General features: G+C 45.0%; 1 protein-coding gene across 1 annotated transcript; it reads left to right on the top strand.

Moving 5' to 3' along the window:
• The first annotated feature begins 1,172 nt into the window (after positions 1–1,172).
• Positions 1,173–19,951, top strand: LOC124001389 (60 kDa lysophospholipase-like). The gene is given in 14 exon segments (XM_046308141.1): positions 1,173–1,218; positions 2,694–2,802; positions 6,129–6,240; positions 6,559–6,684; positions 6,769–6,852; positions 8,792–8,918; positions 9,018–9,026; positions 14,379–14,482; positions 15,437–15,622; positions 15,709–15,822; positions 16,802–16,875; positions 16,877–16,907; positions 17,223–17,309; positions 19,814–19,951. Coding segments are annotated over 14 exon segments (1,347 nt in total).
• Positions 19,952–22,490: the final 2,539 nt, after the last annotated feature.

The following is a 22,490-nucleotide window of genomic DNA, read 5'->3' on the forward strand; positions in this document are numbered from 1 at the left end:
TGAGGGCGGAGCAGTTGCCGTCCCAGGCGGTGATACAGCCCGCCAGGATGCTCTCGATTGTGCATCTGTAGAAGTTTGTGAGTACTTTAGGTGACAAGCCGATTTTTTTCAGCCTCCTGAGGTTGAAGAGTTCTAATGAACTCGCACACCGAATCAGCATATTCGTCAATATTGTTATCTGACGCAATACGAAACATATCCCAGTCCACGTGATGGAAGCAGTCTTGGAGTGTGGAGTCAGCTTGGTCGGACCAGCGTTGGACAGACCTCAGCGTGGGAGACTCTTGTTTTAGTTTCTGTCTGTAGGCAGGGATCAACAAAATGGAGTCGTGGTCAGCTTTTCCGAAAGGTTTTTCCACACCTGGTTGCGCAATCGATATGCTGATAAAATTTAGTGAGTCTTGTTTTCAGATTAGCCTTGCTAAAATCCCCAGCTACAATGAATGCAGCCTCTGGATAAATGGTTTCCAGGTTGCAAAGAGTTAAATAAAGTTCGTTCAGAGCCATCAATGTGTCTGCTTGGGATGGGGGATATATACAGCTGTGATTATAATTGAAGAGAATTCTCTTGGTAGATAATGTGGTCTACATCTGATTGTGAGGAATTCTAAATCAGGTGAACAGAAGGATTTGAGTTCCTGTATGTTTCTTTCATCACACCATGTCTCGTTAGTCATAAGGCATACGCCACCGCCCCTCTTCTTACCAGAAAGATGTTTGTTTCTGTCGGCGCGATGAGTGGAGAAACCCGTTGGCTGCACCCCCTCGGATGGCGTCTCTCCAGTGAGCCATGTTTCCGTGAAGCAAAGAACGTTACAGTCTCTGATGTCCCTCTGGAATGCTACCCTTGCTCGGATTTCATCAACCTTGTTGTCAAGAGACTGGACATTGGCAAGAAGAATGCTAGGGAGTGGTGCACGGTGTGCCCGTCTCCGGAGTCTGACCAGAAGACCGCCTCGTTTCCCTCTTTTCCGGAGTCGTTTTTTTTGGGGGTCGCTGCATGGGATCCATTCCGTTGTCCTGTTTGTAAGGCAGAACACAGGATCCGCAGAGAGGTCCAGAAGAAAACTACAAAGAGAGGTAATCAGAGAACATTACCCAATAACAGCCTGAGAAGACTAATACGCACACTTGTTAACGGCTTCCTTCATCAAGATGAAGTCTCCACTGTAATGAATGAGAAATCTGCAGAAATCCGCAAAAAGGGCCAGATATTCCGTAAGAGAGCCTTAACGGACACTATCTTCATAGAATATTTCTGTCTGATAAGGCCAACCTTTCCAAGCCTCAATTATTTAAACTTATGCTATTTTGGACTGGCCACCAGAGAGTTACAGACAAAGAAACGTGTTCTTGCAAAACGCATGAAAACTTTGGCTTGAAGATAAAGAAGCTGCACCAGCTTGGGGGTCATAGAAACATCATCCACAAGAGACACTGTACAGGCCAGTGTGCATAGTGATGATGACGTGCTGTTCTAATGTTTTTGTATATGTTGTTTTTGTGTTCTCTGTTTTTAGCATACAGTGGCTTGCGAAAGTATTCACCCCCCTTGGCATTTTTCCTATTTTGTTGCCTTACAACCTGGAATTAAAACACATTTTTGTGGGGTTTGTATCATTTGATTTACACAACATGCCTACCACTTTGAAGATGCAAAATATTTTTTTATTGTAAAAAACAATAAGACAAAAAAACAGAACTTAAACATGCATAACTATTCACCCCCCCCAAAGTCACTACTTTGTAGAGCCACCTTTTGGAGCAATTACAGCTGCAAGTCTCTTGGGGTATGTAAGCTATACGCTTGGCAATTCTAGCCACTAGGATTTTTGTCCATTCTTCAAGGCAAAACTGCTTCAGCTCCTTCAAGTTGGATGGGTTCTGTGGTGTACAGCAATCTTTAAGTCACAGTTTCTCTATTGGACTGAGGTCTGGGCTTTGAATAAGCCATTCCAAGACATTTGAATGTTTCCCCTTAAACCACTCAAGTGTTGCTTTAGCAGTATGTTTAGGGTCATTGTCCTGCTAGAAGGTGAACCTCCGTCCCTGTCTCAAATCTCTGGAAGACTGAAACAGGTTTCCCTCAAGAATTTCCATGTATTTAGCACCATCCATCATTCCTTCAATTCTGAACAGTTTCCCAGTCGATGAAAAACATACCCACAGCATGATGCTGCCACCATCATGATGGTGTTCTATAGTTTTGGCAAGTCAGTTAGTACTACTTTTTCCAACAATTGTTTACAGACAGATTATTTCACTTAATCACAATTCCAGTGGGTCAGACGTTTACATACCCTAAGTTGACTGTGCCTTTAAACAGCTTGGAAAATGACAGAAAATGTCAAGCTGAAATAAATCATTCTCTCTATTATTCTGGCATTTCACATTCTTAAAATAAAGTGGTGATCTAACTGACCTAAGACAGGGATTACTAGGCTTAAATGTCAGGAATTATGAAAAACTAAGTTTAAATATATTTGGCTAAGGTGTATGTAAACTTCCGACTTGAACTGTAAGACATTTCCCAATGCATGAATGATTAGAACTATATTCCAAACAGCTACTTTTCATATTGATGTGATTCTCACATTTGCCACTAGGGTTGAGTACAATACAAGACATGTACATGATTTACTGGGAATGGTAAACCTGGGCTCCATTCGATAGCCAAACGCTATCGTTGTCAGGCCCTAATGTGTTTGTGAAGGCCCTGCGAAAGCTTCCCAACCTCCATGATAAGCAGTATGCCCTGGACGACAGCACGAGTGGCCCACAGGAGAACACCCTTGTCCTGCCGTAAGTCACCCATACACTCCACCTCCCCCCTTACTTTGTCTTTGCTGTTATTAATATATAGGCCAGAGTTAAATGTTGACATGGTTTACTTTATTGTACAGTCTTCGTACAATCATTCAAACTGAAAAGATTACTATCCATGTAACACATCATCACTATAGATTTAGAGTAATGAATAATGAAACCTTGTGCTATTTGACTGAAAACTTCAGATGGAGAGCTTGGAGTTGGATACAGATGATGATAAAATCAGAGTAGAGTAATAGTAGTTAGTCTATAACTGGTGTTACAGAAATATGTGAAGGGGACCTCAACCTACCGGTTCTACCGATACATACATTTTCACGCCCTTACCATTTCATTACACAGGAGATGAGTGTGTATTGCACATACTGGATTAGAGTAACTTCTTAATTTGACTGTCAAATTCAAACACAAGAGTGAAGCTCTGCTTCCTGTTTTATAACCATTGACAGCTTTTATTTCATGGCTTTTTCAACCTATAAGGCATACAGCGCTTTTTCAATGGCTCTTTGAATAGCAACATATTCTAGTGCACAGCATATCATGCCCCAACATCTGTTCACTATGACGCCTCCATAGCAGTAGGCCTACAGGATATACAATGCTTGTTGGGGGATATCATACACACGTTTCTATTCCCTGCATGCCTGGGAACATTTCACTCTAAAACTGTCTGTTGTTTTGACAGGATGCCGACAGACCTCGCTGATGAACTATCAAAAAGGTCCTGAAATACTGGTAGCATACTGTGTGCCTGCGCTACGCTGTGTGGTTTGAATCCTCTGTATCCGTTCCGCCTGGTGTCAAAAAGTGCCTGGCAGGAACAGTTTGCTGCTGTTGTCTGTGTGGACCCGTCAGGGAGTGATCATTGGAGCACAGACCTGCAGGGAGTTGTGCTGCAGCATTTCAGTAGCGGTGTTCACGCCTGCCTGACATTCTACCCTTATTTCCTCTCTTCAGATACCTCTCCTCACTCCCACTGGAGGGAGCTACTCCCATTGGTTCATGTCTAGCTAAAACCAGTGCAGAACAGTCAAGTTCTCATAACGCTTATGTAATGTTGCAGTAGCAACCCCAGGAGGTTTGCTGTTGCCAGAGAGAGAGAATATTCCTGTGAGTGTTTGCTGGTGCCACGCTGGCAGAGAGTGAGGATAATCTGTGTTGAGTGTGTTTGATTCCTGTAGTCTGGTTCTCAGTGCGTGTGTTCAGGAGCAGCGAGAGGGCCCTCTGCTGAATATGGTCCTGGCAGGTCGGATTCAAGGGGTGTTGGCTTCAAGGGGTGTTGGCTATCGCCCCTCGATAGCCAGCATAGGGCTCAGCTCCTCCACCTCAATCTCACTCAGAGCAGCTCAGGACCACAGATATAGAGACTGGAGGGGGCAGGGTGGGGCTGGGTTATAGGGGACAGATAAGAGAATTACACAAGTGCGCTATTTTTAAAGCTGTTTGCGTGAAGGGGGGCTGGTGGCACTGTGCCTGTTTGGATCATGGTAATATTTGTTTGGAGGACTGCCATGTCACCTCCATAGCCTTCTACTCCTCATCGCTTCAACAGTCTCACAGGAGATTCATAGGACGTATGGATTCAGATTCCGTCCCACAGACAAATGTATCAGTCTCATTATGTTTTCAATGTAATTTCAGTAGTTGATTCAATCATCCTCTTTCCTCCTTGGTTCTGTAAGGTTAATTTTCAGTATTACGATCATTATGTTCCTTTTTGTGGCTTCAAGTTAATGTTGATTAACACATACTAGCTGTCACAAAACATTGCTATTAAATGTCCCTAATGCCTGAGTTATTTATTTTTTATATTATGCTTTGCAGTGAGCATGTGCAGTGGACTTGAAATAACATTGACAAAGATAATGTCAATAAATCCTAACATTGATTAAATGTTTTACATTGTGTGGAGTAGGAAATTGGTCTATTGAGCTGAGCTGAGTGAAAAGCAGCAGTGAGATTCTTTGGGTGCAGCCTTCACCCCAACCTCCCATTTGCCTCTGTCACCACTCTGGTCCTCATCAGCAGGCCAGGCCACAGGGCAGCATCCTACCCAATCCTCTATATGCTAATACACATTTCCCTGCCACACCGTCGGCTATACCAGGAGATAAATGCATAATTGGTGATTTGAATATTGTTTACAGCGACACAATCACTAAGATTATGAACAACATATGTTTGAGGATTGTGTCTGGAGCCAGGGCCAATTAGGGTAGTGTCTTTAGGCCTTTGGTTAGGTGCTGAGGGGTAAGCTTGCTATTTGCCCTGCTGTTCTATTTATTGAACCCCCAATTAGGGGGGTTCAATGGTTTGCACCCTCCGCCCTCCAGTGTCTTGTCCCGTGTCTTAAAAAGGGAGATTAGGGGGAAAATCTTTGCACAGCTGCTTAGTCCAGGCATAATCTCTTTATAGAGCGCAAGCAGGAGAATACTGGACGCCAACATTACCGCCATCTAGAGGACATATTAATATGCACGGGACGCCAACGTTACCTCCATCTAGAGGACATATTAATATGCACGGGACGCCAACGTTACATCCATCTAGAGGACATATTAATATGCACGGGACGCCAACGTTACCTCCATCTAGAGGACATATTAATATGCACGGGACGCCAACGTTACCTCCATCTAGAGGACATATTAATATGCACGGGACGCCAACGTTACCTACATCTAGAGGACATATTAATATGCACGGGAGACCAGGATGAGCTGCACCTGTCTAATTAGAACATGGGGTCTCGCTCTCGAACACACCCCTTTTCAACCCCCCTCCATACTCCCAAAAGGCACCCCTTACCCCTCAGAACACCCGCAAATGAGTAACTCCTCATAGAGCATCGTAGACTTCCCAGGGAGTCGCCCCCTCCCTCATCATGCCCATAATTCACACCCAGCACTTAGGAACTGGTTTGGGCACCCTGCTGCTGAAACAGAAGGCCCAACCAAATAGACTCTGTCTCGCTTCATGACGTAAGCTAGGCTTGTTTCACACTTTTCCTTTATCTTCTGCCTTTTCCTCATGTAAACAGAACCGGCTCCATGTCTTAATGAGTTTGTAAAGTAAACAGAATAACCAAGTCAAAAAAGAGGGGTGTCTCTACACCCTTAAAGGGATTTCCTTATATTATGTAATAGCCACATTTGCTTAACCTGGATTGTTTGTGTGTCTATGTAAACTGTCTATGTTGATGTAAACTGTCTGCTCTGTTGATGCACAGAGCTTCTTTGGGTGTTTTCTGTAGATTTGGTTATTATAGGATGATTATGACTCAACTTGTCTTTTCCCAGGCTGTGCAAACAAAATAAGAGGATAGTGTACACTGTTTTAGAGTACAGCCCCTTGCTGGACTCTTGCAATATGACCACAGATGACTGGGCTACAATTGGGAAGGACATTGAGGTACTTGGTGTGGTCATAAGGTACTTGGTGTCCCGGTCATGTTTATTTATCTTGCACTTCACCCTAACATTAACCATAACACTGACTTTTACCATTTACATAAGCAGAGGCATTATAATGCAATAAAACAATAATCTCAAGTCATCCACTGAAGTAAAAGTCAGTTGTCCCTTTCCTTTTATGTAAATGTACTGTACAGCTTTTGTATTAAATACAGTACTTATTTCAAGTAGCCTGTGGAAAGATATAGGCTACACATGTTGACCTTGGAACCTTGGGTTCAAGTCTGATCCTGTTCTCTTTGTCTCTTGGTTCCAGAAACACTATGAGAAGTATGACGGTTTTGTCATTCTCCACGGCACGGACACCATGGCCTACACAGCATCTGCTCTGTCCTTCATGTGTGAGCATCTGGGGAAGCCTGTCATCCTCACCGGCTCCCAGGTACACCTGCCATCCATACAGCTAAACTGCTTCATAAAGATAAGATAACAGAAGGGTGAAATGTTGTTTTATGACCTCTTTCAGGTGCCGATCTATGAGATGAGGAACGATGGAAGAGACAACCTGTTGGGGGCGCTGCTGATCGCTGGTCAGTTTGTTATTCCTGAGGTGAGTAGAGGAGGGAGGGACACTTCTTGGAGCAGCACTCACACACACCTGACTGCATGTCACCTGCACTTGTTTTTGAATGCAATGTAGTTGAACCATCTTGGCCAAATATCACCCTATTCCCAGTTGCACATTTTTAGATGAGAACTGTATCACTTCTCTCTAAATTGAATGTGTGTTCATACTATTGTCCAAGCTGTTGACATGTGTCTAGCTTTTTAGCCTGCTATGGTATTAAGGTGTTATAACTGGCTATGTCCTCCCTGATTGATAAAGGTGTGAGGATGAACTTTGTTGGCAGACAATAGGCACCAAAGGCCTTAAACCACTTGTTAGACAAGACTGTTCAGTAAAGCATGAAGGTGTCACAATACAGGACCTGAAACTGCCAGATGAGACTTCAGAGTTGTCAAAGCGTGTTTATCTTCAAGAGAATAACAAAATGTACACACTCTCCGGGGCCTTTATATAATGCTGTATCTAGACAATGTGCTACTATCGATAAAGATGGAATGATACATTTTAAATGAAGATATGAGGAAAATGTGATTGTAATTGTGTTTTATCAATTGGTTTGTCATATGCTCTGTTACATCAATAGCACAAAATGGCTGTGACTGTTGAAGGGTGCATACAAAGTGTACAAAACATTAAGAAGACGCTTTTTCCATGACAAACTCACCAGGTGAATCCATGTGACAGTTATGATCTCTTATTGATGTCAATCAGTGTAGATGAAGGGGAGGAGACGGGTTAAACAATGATTTAAGCCTGGAGACAATTGAAACAGATTGTATATGTGTGCCATTCTGAGGGTGAATGGGCAAGACAAAATATTTAAGTGCCTTTGAACGAGGTATGGTAGTAGGTGCCAGGCACAACAGTTTGTGTCAAGAACTGCAACGCTCCTGGATTTTATAAGCTCAACAGTTTCCCAAGAATGGTCCACCACCTAAATGACATCCAGCCAACATTACATAACTGTCGGAAGTATTGGCGTCAACATGGGCCAGCATCCTTGTGGAACCTTGTTGTGTACACTCAGTGTATAAGCTCAACAGTTTCCCATCCAGTGGAACAGTCACTTACAATAGTGCACCTTTAAGATTTAGATGCACTATTGTAAGTGACTGTTCCACTGGATGCCATAAGGTGAATGCACCAATTTGTAAGTCGCTCTGGATAAGAGCGTCTGCTAAATGACTTAAATGTAAAAATGTAATAACAGTAGTACAGGGGTAGACAACCCTGTTCCTGGAGTGCCGCAGGTCAAATCAAAAACATGAAGTGCCTGCGGAACTCCCAGACCAGGGTTAGAGGGGAAGAGAAGCTGAATGGCAGGACAATGGGCCTCAGGTTCTTGTCAAGGTATCTCTGTACATTGAAATTGACATTGACCAAATGTAATTGTATTCGTTGTCCATAGCTGCCCGTACCATAACCCCACCTCCACAATGGGGTACTCTGTCCACAACTTTGAAATCAACAAACTGCTCACCCACACAACGCCATGCACGTGGTGAGGTTTTGGAGGCCAGATGGACATACTGCCAAATTCTCAAAAAATGACAGATGCTTTATTTATTTCAACTTTATTTAATCAGGTAGGCTAGTTGAGAACAACATGCGCTCATTTGCAACTGCGACCTGGCCAAGATAAAGCATAGCATTTCTCTTATGGTAGAGAAATTAACATTCAATTATCTGGCAACAGCTGTGTAGGATAGAAATGCTCACTAACAGGGATGGAAACAAATTTGTGCACACAATTTGAGAGAAATAAGCTTTGTGTGTATATGGAACATTTCTGGGATATTTTATTTCAGCTCATGAAACATGGAACCAACACTTGACATGTTGCATTTTATATTTTGGTTCAGTGTACATGCTTAATAATGATGTCTTAGGAGGTTTAATTAATTCTCATCTGCGTCTCTAGGTTTGTCTGTATTTCCACAACAAGCTGTACCGGGGCAACCGTGTGACCAAGGTGGATTCTGGGAGTTTCAATGCCTTCAATTCTCCTAACCTGGCTCCTCTGGCCAATGCTGAAGTGGATATTAAAAGTAATCAAGTGGTGTAATATTGGGTCTGTCCTGTGTTCAAATCTTTGACATGGCCCATGGATTGATGTTTTCCCTGAACTCTTTCCCTCTCCCCTGCAGTTAACTGGGACACGGTGTCATGCTGGTGAATGAGGACCCAAAAGCGACTTGGCGAAAACAGAGTATTTAATCCAGAATAAACTTTACAAAACAAAAAAGCATAATACTACACGTAAAGACGAGAACAGACTGGAGACTTGATCGAGAACTGCAGGTTGCCTCGGGAAGGCACTTGAACCTAGCAGACTCAGACACCTGCTCACCACGCAGCATCTGAGGGAAACACGACACGACAGGGCAAAACATAGACACAGCACGGTGAATTATAAATGAGGATCCGACAGGGCAGGTACGGGAAACAAGGAGAGAAATAGGGACTCTAATCAGGGAAAAGGATCGGGAACAGGTGTGGGAAGACTAAATGATGATTAGGGGAATAGGAACAGCTGGGAGCAGGAACGGAACGATAGAGAGAAGAGAGAGCGAGAGAGTGAGAGAGGGAGGGGGAGAGAGAGGGATAGAAAGAGGGAAAGAACCTAATAAGACCAGCAGAGGGAAACGAATAGAATGGGAAGCACAGGGACAAGACATGATAATAAATGACAAAACATGACAGTACCCCCCACTCACCCGCGCCTCCTGGCGCACTCGAGGAGGAATCCTGGCGGCAACGGAGGAAATCATCAATGAGTGAACGGTCCAGCACGTCCCGAGACGGAACCCAACTCCTCTCCTCAGGACCGTAACCCTCCCAATCCACTAAGTATTGGTGACCCCGTCCCCGAGAACGCATGTCCATGATCTTATGTACCTTGTAAATAGGTGCGCTCTCGACAAGGACGGGAGGGGGAGGGAAGACGAACGGGGGTGCGAAGAAAAGGCTTAACACAGGAGACATGGAAGACAGGATGGACGCGACGAAGATGTCGCGGAAGAAGCAGTCGCACAGCGACAGGATTGACGACCTGGGAGACACGGAACGGACCAATGAACCGCGGAGTCAACTTACGAGAAGCTGTCGTAAGAGGAAGGTTGCGAGTGGAAAGCCACACTCTCTGGCCGCAACAATACCTAGGACTCTTAATCCTGCGTTTATTGGCGGCTCTCACAGTCTGTGCCCTGTAGCGGCAAAGTGCAGACCTCACCCTCCTCCAGGTGCGCTCACAACGTTGGACAAACGCTTGAGCGGAGGGAACGCTGGACTCGGCAAGCTGGGAAGAGAATAGAGGAGGCTGGTAACCCAGACTACTCTGAAACGGAGATAACCCGGTAGCAGACGAAGGAAGCGAGTTGTGAGCGTATTCTGCCCAGGGGAGCTGTTCTGCCCAAGACGCAGGGTTTCTGAAAGAAAGGCTGCGTAGTATGCGACCAATCGTCTGATTGGCCCTCTCTGCTTGACCGTTAGACTGGGGATGAAACCCGGAAGAGAGACTGACGGACGCACCAATCAAACGACAGAACTCCCTCCAAAACTGTGACGTGAATTGCGGGCCTCTGTCTGAAACGGCGTCTAACGGGAGGCCATGAATTCTGAACACATTCTCGATAATGATTTGTGCCGTCTCCTTAGCGGAAGGAAGTTTAGCGAGGGGAATGAAATGTGCCGCCTTAGAGAACCTATCGACAACCGTAAGAATCACAGTCTTCCCCGCAGACAAAGGCAGACCGGTAATGAAGTCTAGGGCGATGTGAGACCATGGTCGAGAAGGAATGGGGAGCGGTCTGAGACGACCGGCAGGAGGAGAGTTACCCGACTTAGTCTGCGCGCAGTCCGAACAAGCAGCCACGAAACGGCGTGTGTCACGCTCCTGAGTCGGCCACCAAAATCGCTGGCGAATAGACGCAAGAGTGCCTCGAACACCGGGATGACCAGCTAACTTGGCAGAGTGAGCCCACTGAAGAACAGCCAGACGAGTGGAAACAGGAACGAAAAGGAGGTTACTAGGACAAGCGCGCGGCGACGCAGTGTGCGTGAGTGCTTGCTTAACCTGTCTTTCAATTCCCCAGACTGTCAACCCGACAACACGCCCATAAGGAAGAATCCCCTCGGGATCAGTAGAAGCCACAGAAGAACTAAACAGACGGGATAAGGCATCAGGCTTGGTGTTCTTGCTACCCGGACGGTAAGAAATCACAAACTCGAAACGAGCGAAAAACAACGCCCAACGAGCTTGACGGGCATTAAGTCGTTTGGCAGAACGGATGTACTCAGGGTTCTTATGGTCTGTCCAAACGACAAAAGGAACGGTCGCCCCCTCCAACCACTGTCGCCATTCGCCTAGGGCTAAGCGGATGGCGAGCAGTTCACGGTTACCCACATCATAGTTGCGCTCAGATGGCGACAGGCGATGAGAAAAATAAGCGCAAGGATGAACCTTATCGTCAGACTGGAAGCGCTGGGATAGAATGGCTCCCACGCCTACCTCTGAAGCGTCAACCTCGACAATGAATTGTCTAGTGACGTCAGGAGTAACGAGGATAGGAGCGGACGTAAAACGTTCTTTTAGAAGATCAAAAGCTCCCTGGGCGGAACCGGACCACTTAAAACACGTCTTGACAGAAGTAAGAGCTGTGAGAGGGGCAGCAACTTGACCGAAATTACGAATGAAACGCCGATAGAAATTAGCGAAACCTAAAAAGCGCTGCAACTCGACACGTGACCTTGGAACGGGCCAATCACTGACAGCTTGGACCTTAGCGGAATCCATCTGAATGCCTTCAGCGGAAATAACGGAACCGAGAAAAGTAACGGAGGAGACATGAAAAGAGCACTTCTCAGCCTTTACGTAGAGACAATTCTCTAAAAGGCGCTGTAGAACACGTAGAACGTGCTGAACATGAATCTCGAGTGACGGTGAAAAAATCAGGATATCGTCAAGATAGACAAAAACAAAGATGTTCAGCATGTCTCTCAGAACATCATTAACTAATGCCTGAAAAACAGCTGGCGCATTGGCGAGACCAAACGGCAGAACCCGGTACTCAAAATGCCCTAACGGAGTGTTAAACGCCGTTTTCCACTCGTCCCCCTCTCTGATGCGCACGAGATGGTAAGCGTTACGAAGGTCCAACTTAGTAAAGCACCTGGCTCCCTGCAGAATCTCGAAGGCTGATGACATAAGGGGAAGCGGATAACGATTCTTAACCGTTATGTCATTCAGCCCTCGATAATCCACGCAGGGGCGCAGAGTACCGTCCTTCTTCTTAACAAAAAGAACCCCGCCCCGGCCGGAGAGGAAGAAGGCACTATGGTACCGGCGTCAAGAGACACAGATAAATAATCCTCGAGAGCCTTACGTTCGGGAGCCGACAGAGAGTATAGTCTACCCCGAGGAGGAGTGGTCCCCGGAAGGAGATCAATACTACAATCATACGACCGGTGAGGAGGAAGGGAGTTGGCTCGGGACCGACTGAAGACCGTGCGCAGATCATGATATTCCTCCGGCACTCCTGTCAAATCGCCAGGTTCCTCCTGAGAAGTGGGGACAGAAGAAATGGGAGGGATGGCAGACATTAAGCACTTCACATGACAAGATACGTTCCAGGATAGGATAGAATTACAAGACCAATTAATAGAAGGATTATGACATACTAGCCAGGGATGACCCAAAACAACAGGTGTGAAAGGTGAACGAAAAATCAAAAAAGAAATAGTCTCACTGTGGTTACCAGATACTGTGAGAGTTAAAGGTAGTGTCTCAAATCTGATACTGGGAAGATGACTACCATCTAAGGCAAACATGGGCGTAGGCTTGTCTAACTGTCTGAAAGGAATGTTATGTTTCCGAACCCATGCTTCGTCCATGAAACAACCCTCAGCCCCAGAGTCAATCAAGGCACTGCATGTAGCACCCGAACCGGTCCAGCGTAGATGGACCGACATAGTAGTACAAGATCTAGATGAAGAGACCTGAGTAGTAGCGCTCACCAGTAGCCCTCCGCTTACAGATGGGCTCTGGCCTCTTACTGGACATGAATTAACAAAATGTCCATCAACTCCGCAATAGAGGCACAGGCGGTTGGTGATCCTCCGTTCCCTCTCCTTAGTCGAGATGCGAATCCCTCCCAGCTGCATGGGCTCAGTCTCAGAGCCAGAGGAGGGAGATGGTTGCGATGCGGAGCAGGGAAACACCGTTGATGCGAGCTCTCTTCCACGAGCCTGGTGACGAAGATCTACCCGTCGTTCTATGCGGATGGCGAGAGCAATCAAAGAGTCCACACTGGAAGGAACCTCCCGAGAGAGAATCTCATCTTTGACCACTGTGTGGAGTCCCTCCAGAAAACGAGCGAGCAGCGCCGGCTCGTTCCAGTCACTAGAGGCAGCAAGAGTACGAAACTCTATAGAGTAATCCGTTATGGATCGATCACCTTGGCATAGGGAAGCCAGGACCCTAGAAGCCTCCCCACCAAAAACTGAACGGTCAAAAACCCGAATCATCTCCTCTTTAAAGTTCTGGTAATTGTTAGAACAATCAGCCCCTGCCTCCCAGATAGCTGTGCCCCACTCTCGGGCCCGGCCAGTAAGGAGTGAAATGACGTAAGCAACCCGAGCTCTCTCTCTAGAGTATGTGTTGGGTTGGAGAGAGAACACAATCTCACACTGGGTGAGAAAGGAGCGGCACTCAGTGGGCTGCCCGGAGTAGCAAGGTGGGTTATTAACCCTAGGTTCTGGAGGCTCGGCAGGCCAGGAAGTAACAGGTGGCACGAGACGAAGACTCTGGAACTGTCCAGAGAGGTCGGAAACCTGAGCGGCCAGGCTCTCCACGGCATGGCGAGCAGCAGACAATTCCTGCTCGTGTCTGCCGAGCATGGCTCCTTGGATCTCGACGGCAGTGTTACGAGCGTCTGTAGTCGCTGGGTCCATTCCTTGGTCGGATCCTTCTGTCATGCTGGTGAATGAGGACCCAAAAGCGACTTGGCGAAAACAGAGTATTTAATCCAGAATAAACTTTACAAAACAAAAAAGCATAATACTACACGTAAAGACGAGAACAGACTGGAGACTTGATCGAGAACTGCAGGTTGCCTCGGGAAGGCACTTGAACCTAGCAGACTCAGACACCTGCTCACCACGCAGCATCTGAGGGAAACACGACACGACAGGGCAAAACATAGACACAGCACGGTGAATTATAAATGAGGATCCGACAGGGCAGGTACGGGAAACAAGGAGAGAAATAGGGACTCTAATCAGGGAAAAGGATCGGGAACAGGTGTGGGAAGACTAAATGATGATTAGGGGAATAGGAACAGCTGGGAGCAGGAACGGAACGATAGAGAGAAGAGAGAGCGAGAGAGTGAGAGAGGGAGGGGGAGAGAGAGGGATAGAAAGAGGGAAAGAACCTAATAAGACCAGCAGAGGGAAACGAATAGAATGGGAAGCACAGGGACAAGACATGATAATAAATGACAAAACATCACACACGGTGTGGAGAGCAAACACAACCTCGCGGTTCAGAGTGAGCACTCAGATGAACCGTAACATGGGTCTGCTGAGACTTTTCCCAGGCATCACTGCGATGACCGTGAGGCTTCCCAGGTTGGGGGTGAGAAGGGGTGGATAGTGGCTCTGCCCTGTTTCTGTTGCCCATTCAACCACATTATTACGGCCTTCCTACTTCTGATGTACGGTAATAGTGAAAGTAATACCCAATTGTAGAAAGACTAAATCAGAATAGCCATTTGGGGCCATATTTATCTAAAACTCTTCATTGTAGCTCTGTTGTGGTGAATCCTCTCATGCAGGTCCTACTGTGTTTTCTGACGAGCCAGCATCGTGTGGGCGTTCCAAGTGGTCTGCATACAGCCGGGAGCTGCCAGCTGCGTTTAGTCCAGTGAAAAATGAGACTGGGTTATGGGGCATGTCCAATTACTCGTTAAAGACGAGGGACTTGGCACAGACACTTAAACACTTAGATACGCCTCCCTCGCTACAGATTGAGGGGAGGATGGCTTTACTGTCTCAATCTGGTCCCTCTGCCGACGCTGGCCATGATGCTTTTTTTTAAATGTATGTTATTATTTGCTTCTTTGATTATGCATCAGTGTCTCCTCTGCCTTCCATGGTCTCTGCCAGCATGGGGTTTATTTGGGGTTCTGTGTTGCACACATTTTTGGCTAGCTAGCCGCTTGATCTGAAATCCAATGAAGATAACTTGCTATGATTCCCTCCCTCCACAAGTTAGGTCTAAGGACCGTTGCCAAGTGAAATGATGCTGTCTCTGAACACCTTGAAGTTAATGGTTCCCCGTACCTGGCCGTTTGATCCATCTCCTCTCCAGATACCAGAGCTGGTGTTCTTAAGTTGAGCGATCCTGGAGCCAGTGAATCACCCTGGGAGGGCATATGCACCAGATGGGCTGGAGGGGGGGGTATGGGCATGTTGTTAAACCCAATCCTAGCTCCGTACACTCCTTCTTTGTCCACAAGCCAGACTGAGATGGCCGCTCATCCCGCTGTCTGTGTCTGTGTGTGTGCAGGTGAAGTCCTTCCTGCAGGCGCCCATGGAGGGCATTGTCCTGGAGACGTATGGTAGTGGAAACGCCCCTGACAACCGTGCTGACCTGCTTGAGGAGTTCCGGAATGCCACAGAGAGGGGCGTGATCATGGTCAACTGCACCCAGTGTCTGAGGGGTTCTGTCACCACATCGTACGCCACTGGAAAGGTACACCAGAACCCTGTGTTCCGTGGGTGTGGGAGAGTGCACATGATGTGGATGGATGTGTTAACATGTCGTCCTGATCCCCTCAGGCCTTGAGTGACGCAGGACTGGTGGCAGGCTGTGACATGACTTCTGAGGCTGCCCTGTGCAAGCTGTCCTACGTGCTGGCCAGGATGGACCTCACCATAGAGAACAAAAGAAAGGTAGGAGTCCCAGTCAAAATACACTCATTACCTTACTACACTTTGTAGGCCCCTTATAGAAAATATTTTGAAGCAAATGTCAACAAATCAAATCAAATTTATTGATATAGCCCTTCGTACATCAGCTGATATCTCAAAGTGCTGTACAGAAACCCAGCCTAAAACCCCAAACAGCAAGCAATGCAGGTGTAGAAGCACGGTGGCTAGGAACTCCCTAGAAAGGCCAAAACCTAAGAAGAAACCAGGCTATGTGGGATGGCCAGCCCTCTTCTGGCTGTGCCGGGTGGAGATGATTTTTTATTTTTTTATTTTACCTTTATTTAACCAGGCAAGTCAGTTAAGAACATATTCTTATTTTCAATGACGGCCTGGGAACAGTGGGTTAACTGCCTGTTCAGGGGCAGAATGACAGATTTGTACCTTGTCAGCTCGGGGGTTTGAACTCGCAACCTTCCGGTTATTAGTCCAACGCTCTAATCACTAGGCTACGCTTCCACCCCAACAGAAGATGTTCAAATGTTCATAAATGACCAGCATGGTCAAATAATAACAATCACAGGCAGAACAGTTGAAACTGGAGCAGCAGCACGGCCAGGTGGACTGGGGACAGCAAGGAGTCATCATGTCAGGTAGTCCTGAGGCATGGTCCTAGGGCTCAGGTCCTCCGAGAGAGAGAAAGAAAGAGAGAATTAGAGAGAGCATACTTAAATTCACACAGGACACCGGATAGGACAGGAGAGGTACTCCAGATATAATAAACTGACCCTAGCCCCCCGACACAAACTACATTAGGCTGAACTTTAGAGTGACATCTGTGTTAGTCCTATTTTAACAAGAAGGTAACGGCAATAGATGGCAGAGATGATTCACATGTGGATAAAGGTCAGTGACACAATGGTGTAATCCTTGATCATACTTGTCTGTGTTGACTGTGTTTGTGTGTTATCTGTCCTTTGTTGTCTCTGTTGTACCGGTCCAGATGCTGAGTCAGAACCTGCGGGGAGAGATGATCGCTGACCTGCAGGGGGCCAAGCTCACTCTGAGCGATGACCTGGATGAAGTCTCTGAGCATCAGCTGTAAGGAGGTGAGGCCACCGCACAGCCAGCCACATGGTCACCATCACTGAGTCAGCAGGGTTATTTTGACATGTTTTCATCGGGCTCTGGCTTATCTGATAGGACAGAGCTCCCATTGTAATTTTTTTTTTAATATAATTATTTTAAAAAATCTCTCAAATCATTGCAATGCCCAGCGGTAGTTTTTTACAAAGTGTTAAATCCAGCTTCATAGTGTATTTATATCAGTGTCACTTACAACACATTACATACAGCATTCCTCCACTGATTGTCAGTCTTTGTATTGACATGACAGCTGATGGTTTTTCTGCTGATATTTCCAGGAGCTAGAAGCTGCCCGGGATGCTCTGACACCCACCTTAGCTTGTGTCGCTTCTAAGATAGGAGACTTGGAGGCCATAAAGGAGATGGTGAGGAACATTTACAGAAATATAACATGTCTTACTCTCATCACATCCCTGTATTTATAGATTTGACCAAGTTGTTATGTTTATCAGATTAGCAATATAAACTCAGCAAAAAAAGAATTGTTCCTTTTAAAAGGACCCTGTCTTTCAAAGAGAATTCGTAAAAATCCAAATAACTAAACAGATCTTCATTGTAAAAGGTTTAAACACTGTTTCCCATGCTTGTTCAATGAACCATAAACAATTAATGAACACGCACCTGTGGAACAGTCGTTAAGACACTAACAGCTTATAAACGGTAGACAATTAAGCTCACAGTTATGAAAACTTTGGACACTAAAGAGGCCTTTCTACTGACTCTGAAAAACACCAAAAGAAAGATGCCCAGGGTCCCTGCTCATCTGAGTGAACGTGCCTTAGGCATGCTGCAAGGAGGCATGAGGACTGCAGATGTGGCCAGGGCAATAAATTGCAATGTCCGTACTGTGAGACGCCTAAGACAGCGCTACAAGGAGTCAGGACGAACAGCTGATCGTCCTCGCAGTGGCAGACCACATGTAGCAACATCTGCACAGGATCGGTACATCCGAACGTCACACCTGCAGGACAGGTACAGGATGGCAACAACTGCCCAAGAGCAAACGGGATGGGATGGTGTTGCGCTGTTGAATGCTGTAGTAGCCATGCTGGTCAAGTGTGCTTTGAATTCTAAATAAAATCACAGACAGTGTCACCAACAAAGCACACCCACACCATCACACCTCTTCTATGCTTCAGTGTGGGAACCACACATGCAGAGATCATCTGTTGACCTACTCTGCGTCTCCCAAAGACATGGTGGTTGGAACCAAAAATCTCAAATTTGGATTAATCAAACCAAAGGATAGATTGCCACCAGTCTAATGTCCATTGCTTGTGTTTCTTAGTCCATGCAAGTCACTTCTTCTTATTGGTGTCCTTTAGTAGCGTTTTTTTGTTGTTGCAGCAATTCAACCATGAAGGCCTGATTCACACAGTCTCCTCTGAACAGTTGATGTTGAGATGTGTCCGTTTCTTGAACTCTGAAGCATTTATTTGGGCTGCAATTTCTGAGGCTGGTAACTAATGAACTTATCAAAATGAAATCAAATACAACAGTGAAATGCTTAAATCAACCCAAGACACCCAAAAGTATGCTGCCTAGTGTTTGCCTATATTATGTTGCCATCCATGCAGTATTTAATCTAGCTGTATTAGTTCATTAGACTATGTACTATAATAAGCTACATTTGTGTATACCCATCAGATAAATATTTAGCAACGACTATCATTCTTTGTTTGGTACAGAGTTGATACTTCAGAACATTTCCAGCAATGTGCAGAGAGTGAGTGAGTACACTTGGCGTCGTCATCAGGGCGGTTGTATGTTGTACAGCACAGGTTGCAGGTGGAACCCAGCTCAGCCAGTCAGACCTGCATGGCCTTCGTTCCTCGCTGAATGAAAAGATTGTGTGAACCTACCCCCAAAACACTATATAAAGAGCTGCTGCTCACTGAAGTCACAGCATAGGCATGGATGGCTCAGATGAAACCTCCACTAACGGTAAGATAACTTTTGTAAAAATATGCCTATTTAGCTTAGAGCCTTCTACAGTAGGCTATGTTAATCTGTCAAGGCAAGACACTTAAGTCTAATTGCTCTTGTAAGTGGCCCTGACTAAAATATATTTTCAAACTGCTCTAAAAATATGAAGTACTGGTGGTGTAATTTAGACCTACATTGATGGCTGTAAACTGAACAAAAATCTTTGTCTGTTGCAGACAGTGCTTTATGACAGGTTGGATTGCGTGTGGCCACCGGCAGAAGGGTCTTGTCATTTGGTCTCTATGGTGGAGTGGTTCTTAACAGTTCTTCCAAAATTGTGAAATGTTTAGGACCACTTGATCAGGTGGACAAATTCTTCCAAGGCAATAGATGGAGTAGCCTACACTGAGAATCATGAATCCTTACATTTTTTATTTGACCGTTAGTTTACCAGGTAAGTTGACTGAGAACACATTCTCATTCACAGCAACGACCTGAGGAATAGTATATAGCCTAGACTGATTAGATTATTAATTAAGAAGAGTGGATTAGACTGAATTCACACCATGGCTTTAGTATAGTTTAATAAAATATGCCATAGAGAAACTTGTTTTATTTTTACAACATATTAGCCTACATTTGTACACCAATGTTCTCTCTCTCATTGCCAAAGCAAGTGAAACAAATTGAACAAAAAAAACAATTTGAAAATTTACAGTTAACATTTCACTCTAAAAAAGGTTTAAAAAAGCTAGACATTTCAAGTATTATATTATCAGCTATGTACAGTGTTTTAGCAATGTGCAACTAGTTGTATGAAAAGTGGGGGAAGATAAACAGATAAATATTTACAATGTCGTTTGTGCTCCACTGGTTGACCTTTTCTCACGACAAGGGGCCACAAATTTGCTGTGATTGCACATTGTGGTATTTCCCCTAACAGATATGGGAGTTTATCATCAATATTGGATTTATTTTCAAATTCTTTGTGGGTCTGTGCAAGGGTGCCGCCAGGGATTTTGGGCTCCATGAAAAGATATCACATTACCACCACCACACCAACCCTGCGCAATTGCTGTAACCACACACCTCCAGAACCCAATCGACCCATTCGAAGTGTAACGGTTTTGACTTGAGGTTGTTTGTTTGTTTGTTTGGGGTGCCAGGTAGGTTGTGCCTACCAGAGAAAATATTGATTTCTCCTTTTGGTTTGGGAGGGAATGAGTCCCATCTGGTCTGTCAAGTTAACACCAATACAAAAGGACTCATGTAAAAGGTAGAATGGACATAGACTTCATAAATCCATAAAACATTGGAAATAACTTCAAAACAACTATTATTTTATTTTTCTTCAATTAAAACACATTGTATTTTGTGTTTTAGATGGTGTTGTTTTTACTCTTTTTAATTCATGATTACCTTTTTTTGTCCTGGAGAAACAATCCTTCATGAGTTTTAATTTATGCACCTTTTTATTATTATTTGATTTACAGTGCTAGTGATATATACTCGTGTAAGGATTCTCTTTGTTCATTTTCCTAAGACGCTGTATTACCAACATAAATGATCACACACACAAAGTAATAATATAACAAATAATGAGCTCTGGTTCCTCCAGAAAAGTGCTCTACTTCGGGCCTAAAAGAGTCCAGCACAGTAAATGAGTTCAGTGAAGTCAAGTGACCTTAGCCACGCAATGTTTGTACATTCATAGACTGTAAGTCGCTTTGGATAAAAGCGTCTGCTAAATGGCATATATTATTATTATTATTATCATAAAGTGTAGCGTAAACCCAGTCTCAATCATACAATCAAAATATCAACAATTTTTCCACACAACCATAAATAATATCACATCTCAATAAGTCTTAAATCATCACGGTAGTCATTATAAAACAAATTAAAATACCGTTTGCAAAATAGTTGCAGTCAATTGGTCAGTCAGACAATCCAATCCGCCAACAGATCTTCTCCTGTCCTATCCGGTGTCCTGTGTGAATTTAAGTATGCTCTCTCTAATTCTCTCTCTCTCTCTCGGAGGACCTGAGGACTACCTGGCATGATGACTCCTTGCTGTCCCCAGTACACCTGGCTGTGCTGCTGCTCCAGTTCCAACTGTTCTGCCTGCAGCTATGGAACCCTGACCTGTTCACCGGACATGCTACCTGTCCCAGACCTGCTGTTTTCAACTCCCTAGAGACAGCAGGAGCGGTAGAGATTGGCTATGAAAAGCCAACTGACATTTACTCCTGAGGTGCTGACTTGTTGCACCCTCGACAACTACTGTAATTATTATTATTGACCATGCTGGTCATTTATGAACATTTGAACATCTTTGCCATGTTCTGTTATAATCTCCACCCAGCACAGCCAGAAGAGGACTGGCCACCCCTCATAGCCTGGTTCCTCTCCAGGTTTCGTCCCAGATTTTGGCCATTCTAGGGAGTTTTTCCTAGCCACCGTGCTTCTACACCTGCATTGCTTGCTGTTTGGGGTTTTAGGCTGGGTTTCTGAACAGCACTTTGAGATATCAGCTGATGTAAGAAGGGCTATACAAACACATTTGATTTGATCTCCAGCAGAGAAAGGCCACAGAGAACAACTAAGATGTGTAGTCTAAAGGAAGCGATGAGTGGATCCGATCATGGTTAAACTTGAGACTAGGCTACAAAGCACTTTTTAATACAACAAAACGAACGGGGTAAAGACGCTTCGGAACTGATACCCTGACTACACAGCTCCCGTTGTGTGCCTGAGCGTTGAAATCTATATGATTAAATTATTGCACCCACACTGCTGGCGTGCGCGCCAACTAGCATCTGCGTTGCCAATGGCTAAAATAGAAGTCAGTTCTATTTATAACGCAGATCGTGCTGCAAGTCCTGCCTCTCCCATCTCATTGGTTTATAGAGTCAGGTACCCATGTGCCATCTCCTCATTTGTTATACTCATGTGGGTGACTGAAAGACGAACGAGGTCAGTGGCGGTAATGCACCCAATTTATGAAAATTGCCAATCGCAACATAAAGTCTAGAGAAGAAAAGGCCTGGAAGGAAGAGAGATGACTAGAAATTATTCGGTTGACCGTTTTATGTGGGGATTAATTGTTGGAGTAGAGGACCTTGTGAATTTCAGGAAAAATAACAACTCAATTTTTATATCCCAGGACAAATTAGCTAGCTACAGCAAGCTAGCTAAATATGACACATTAGCCAGCAAGTGCAAGCTAGCTGGCGCGCAGCCAGTTTGGGTTCTGTGTGAGGTTTGGGTTTGTGTCTCTATCACAACCCCACTTTTGCGCAGCTGACGCTGGCTATTTAATTGGCAATTAAAGGGGAAGCGCCCTATTGGAAGGAGAAGCACAGACGGATCAGACAAATTCAGGGATGTCACAAAAGCTTTAAATAATTCTCTTGTAGTCCAATATGTACTTTACGATATTTACTAACAGTGAGCTGTGAAAATATAACACTGTGCAGACATGCATGCAACACTCTGAATACAGTGCAATTCACTTTTTGATGCCCTCTATTAGAAATGCGCTAAAGGCCATCTTTTACAGTCTAAATTCGTGAATGTAAAATTCTCTAAACATGAATGAATACCTTAAAATATAACTT

Source organism: Oncorhynchus gorbuscha, linkage group LG17, assembly GCF_021184085.1.
Source record: "Oncorhynchus gorbuscha isolate QuinsamMale2020 ecotype Even-year linkage group LG17, OgorEven_v1.0, whole genome shotgun sequence".
In the NCBI taxonomy this organism is placed as follows: Eukaryota; Metazoa; Chordata; class Actinopteri; order Salmoniformes; family Salmonidae; genus Oncorhynchus; species Oncorhynchus gorbuscha.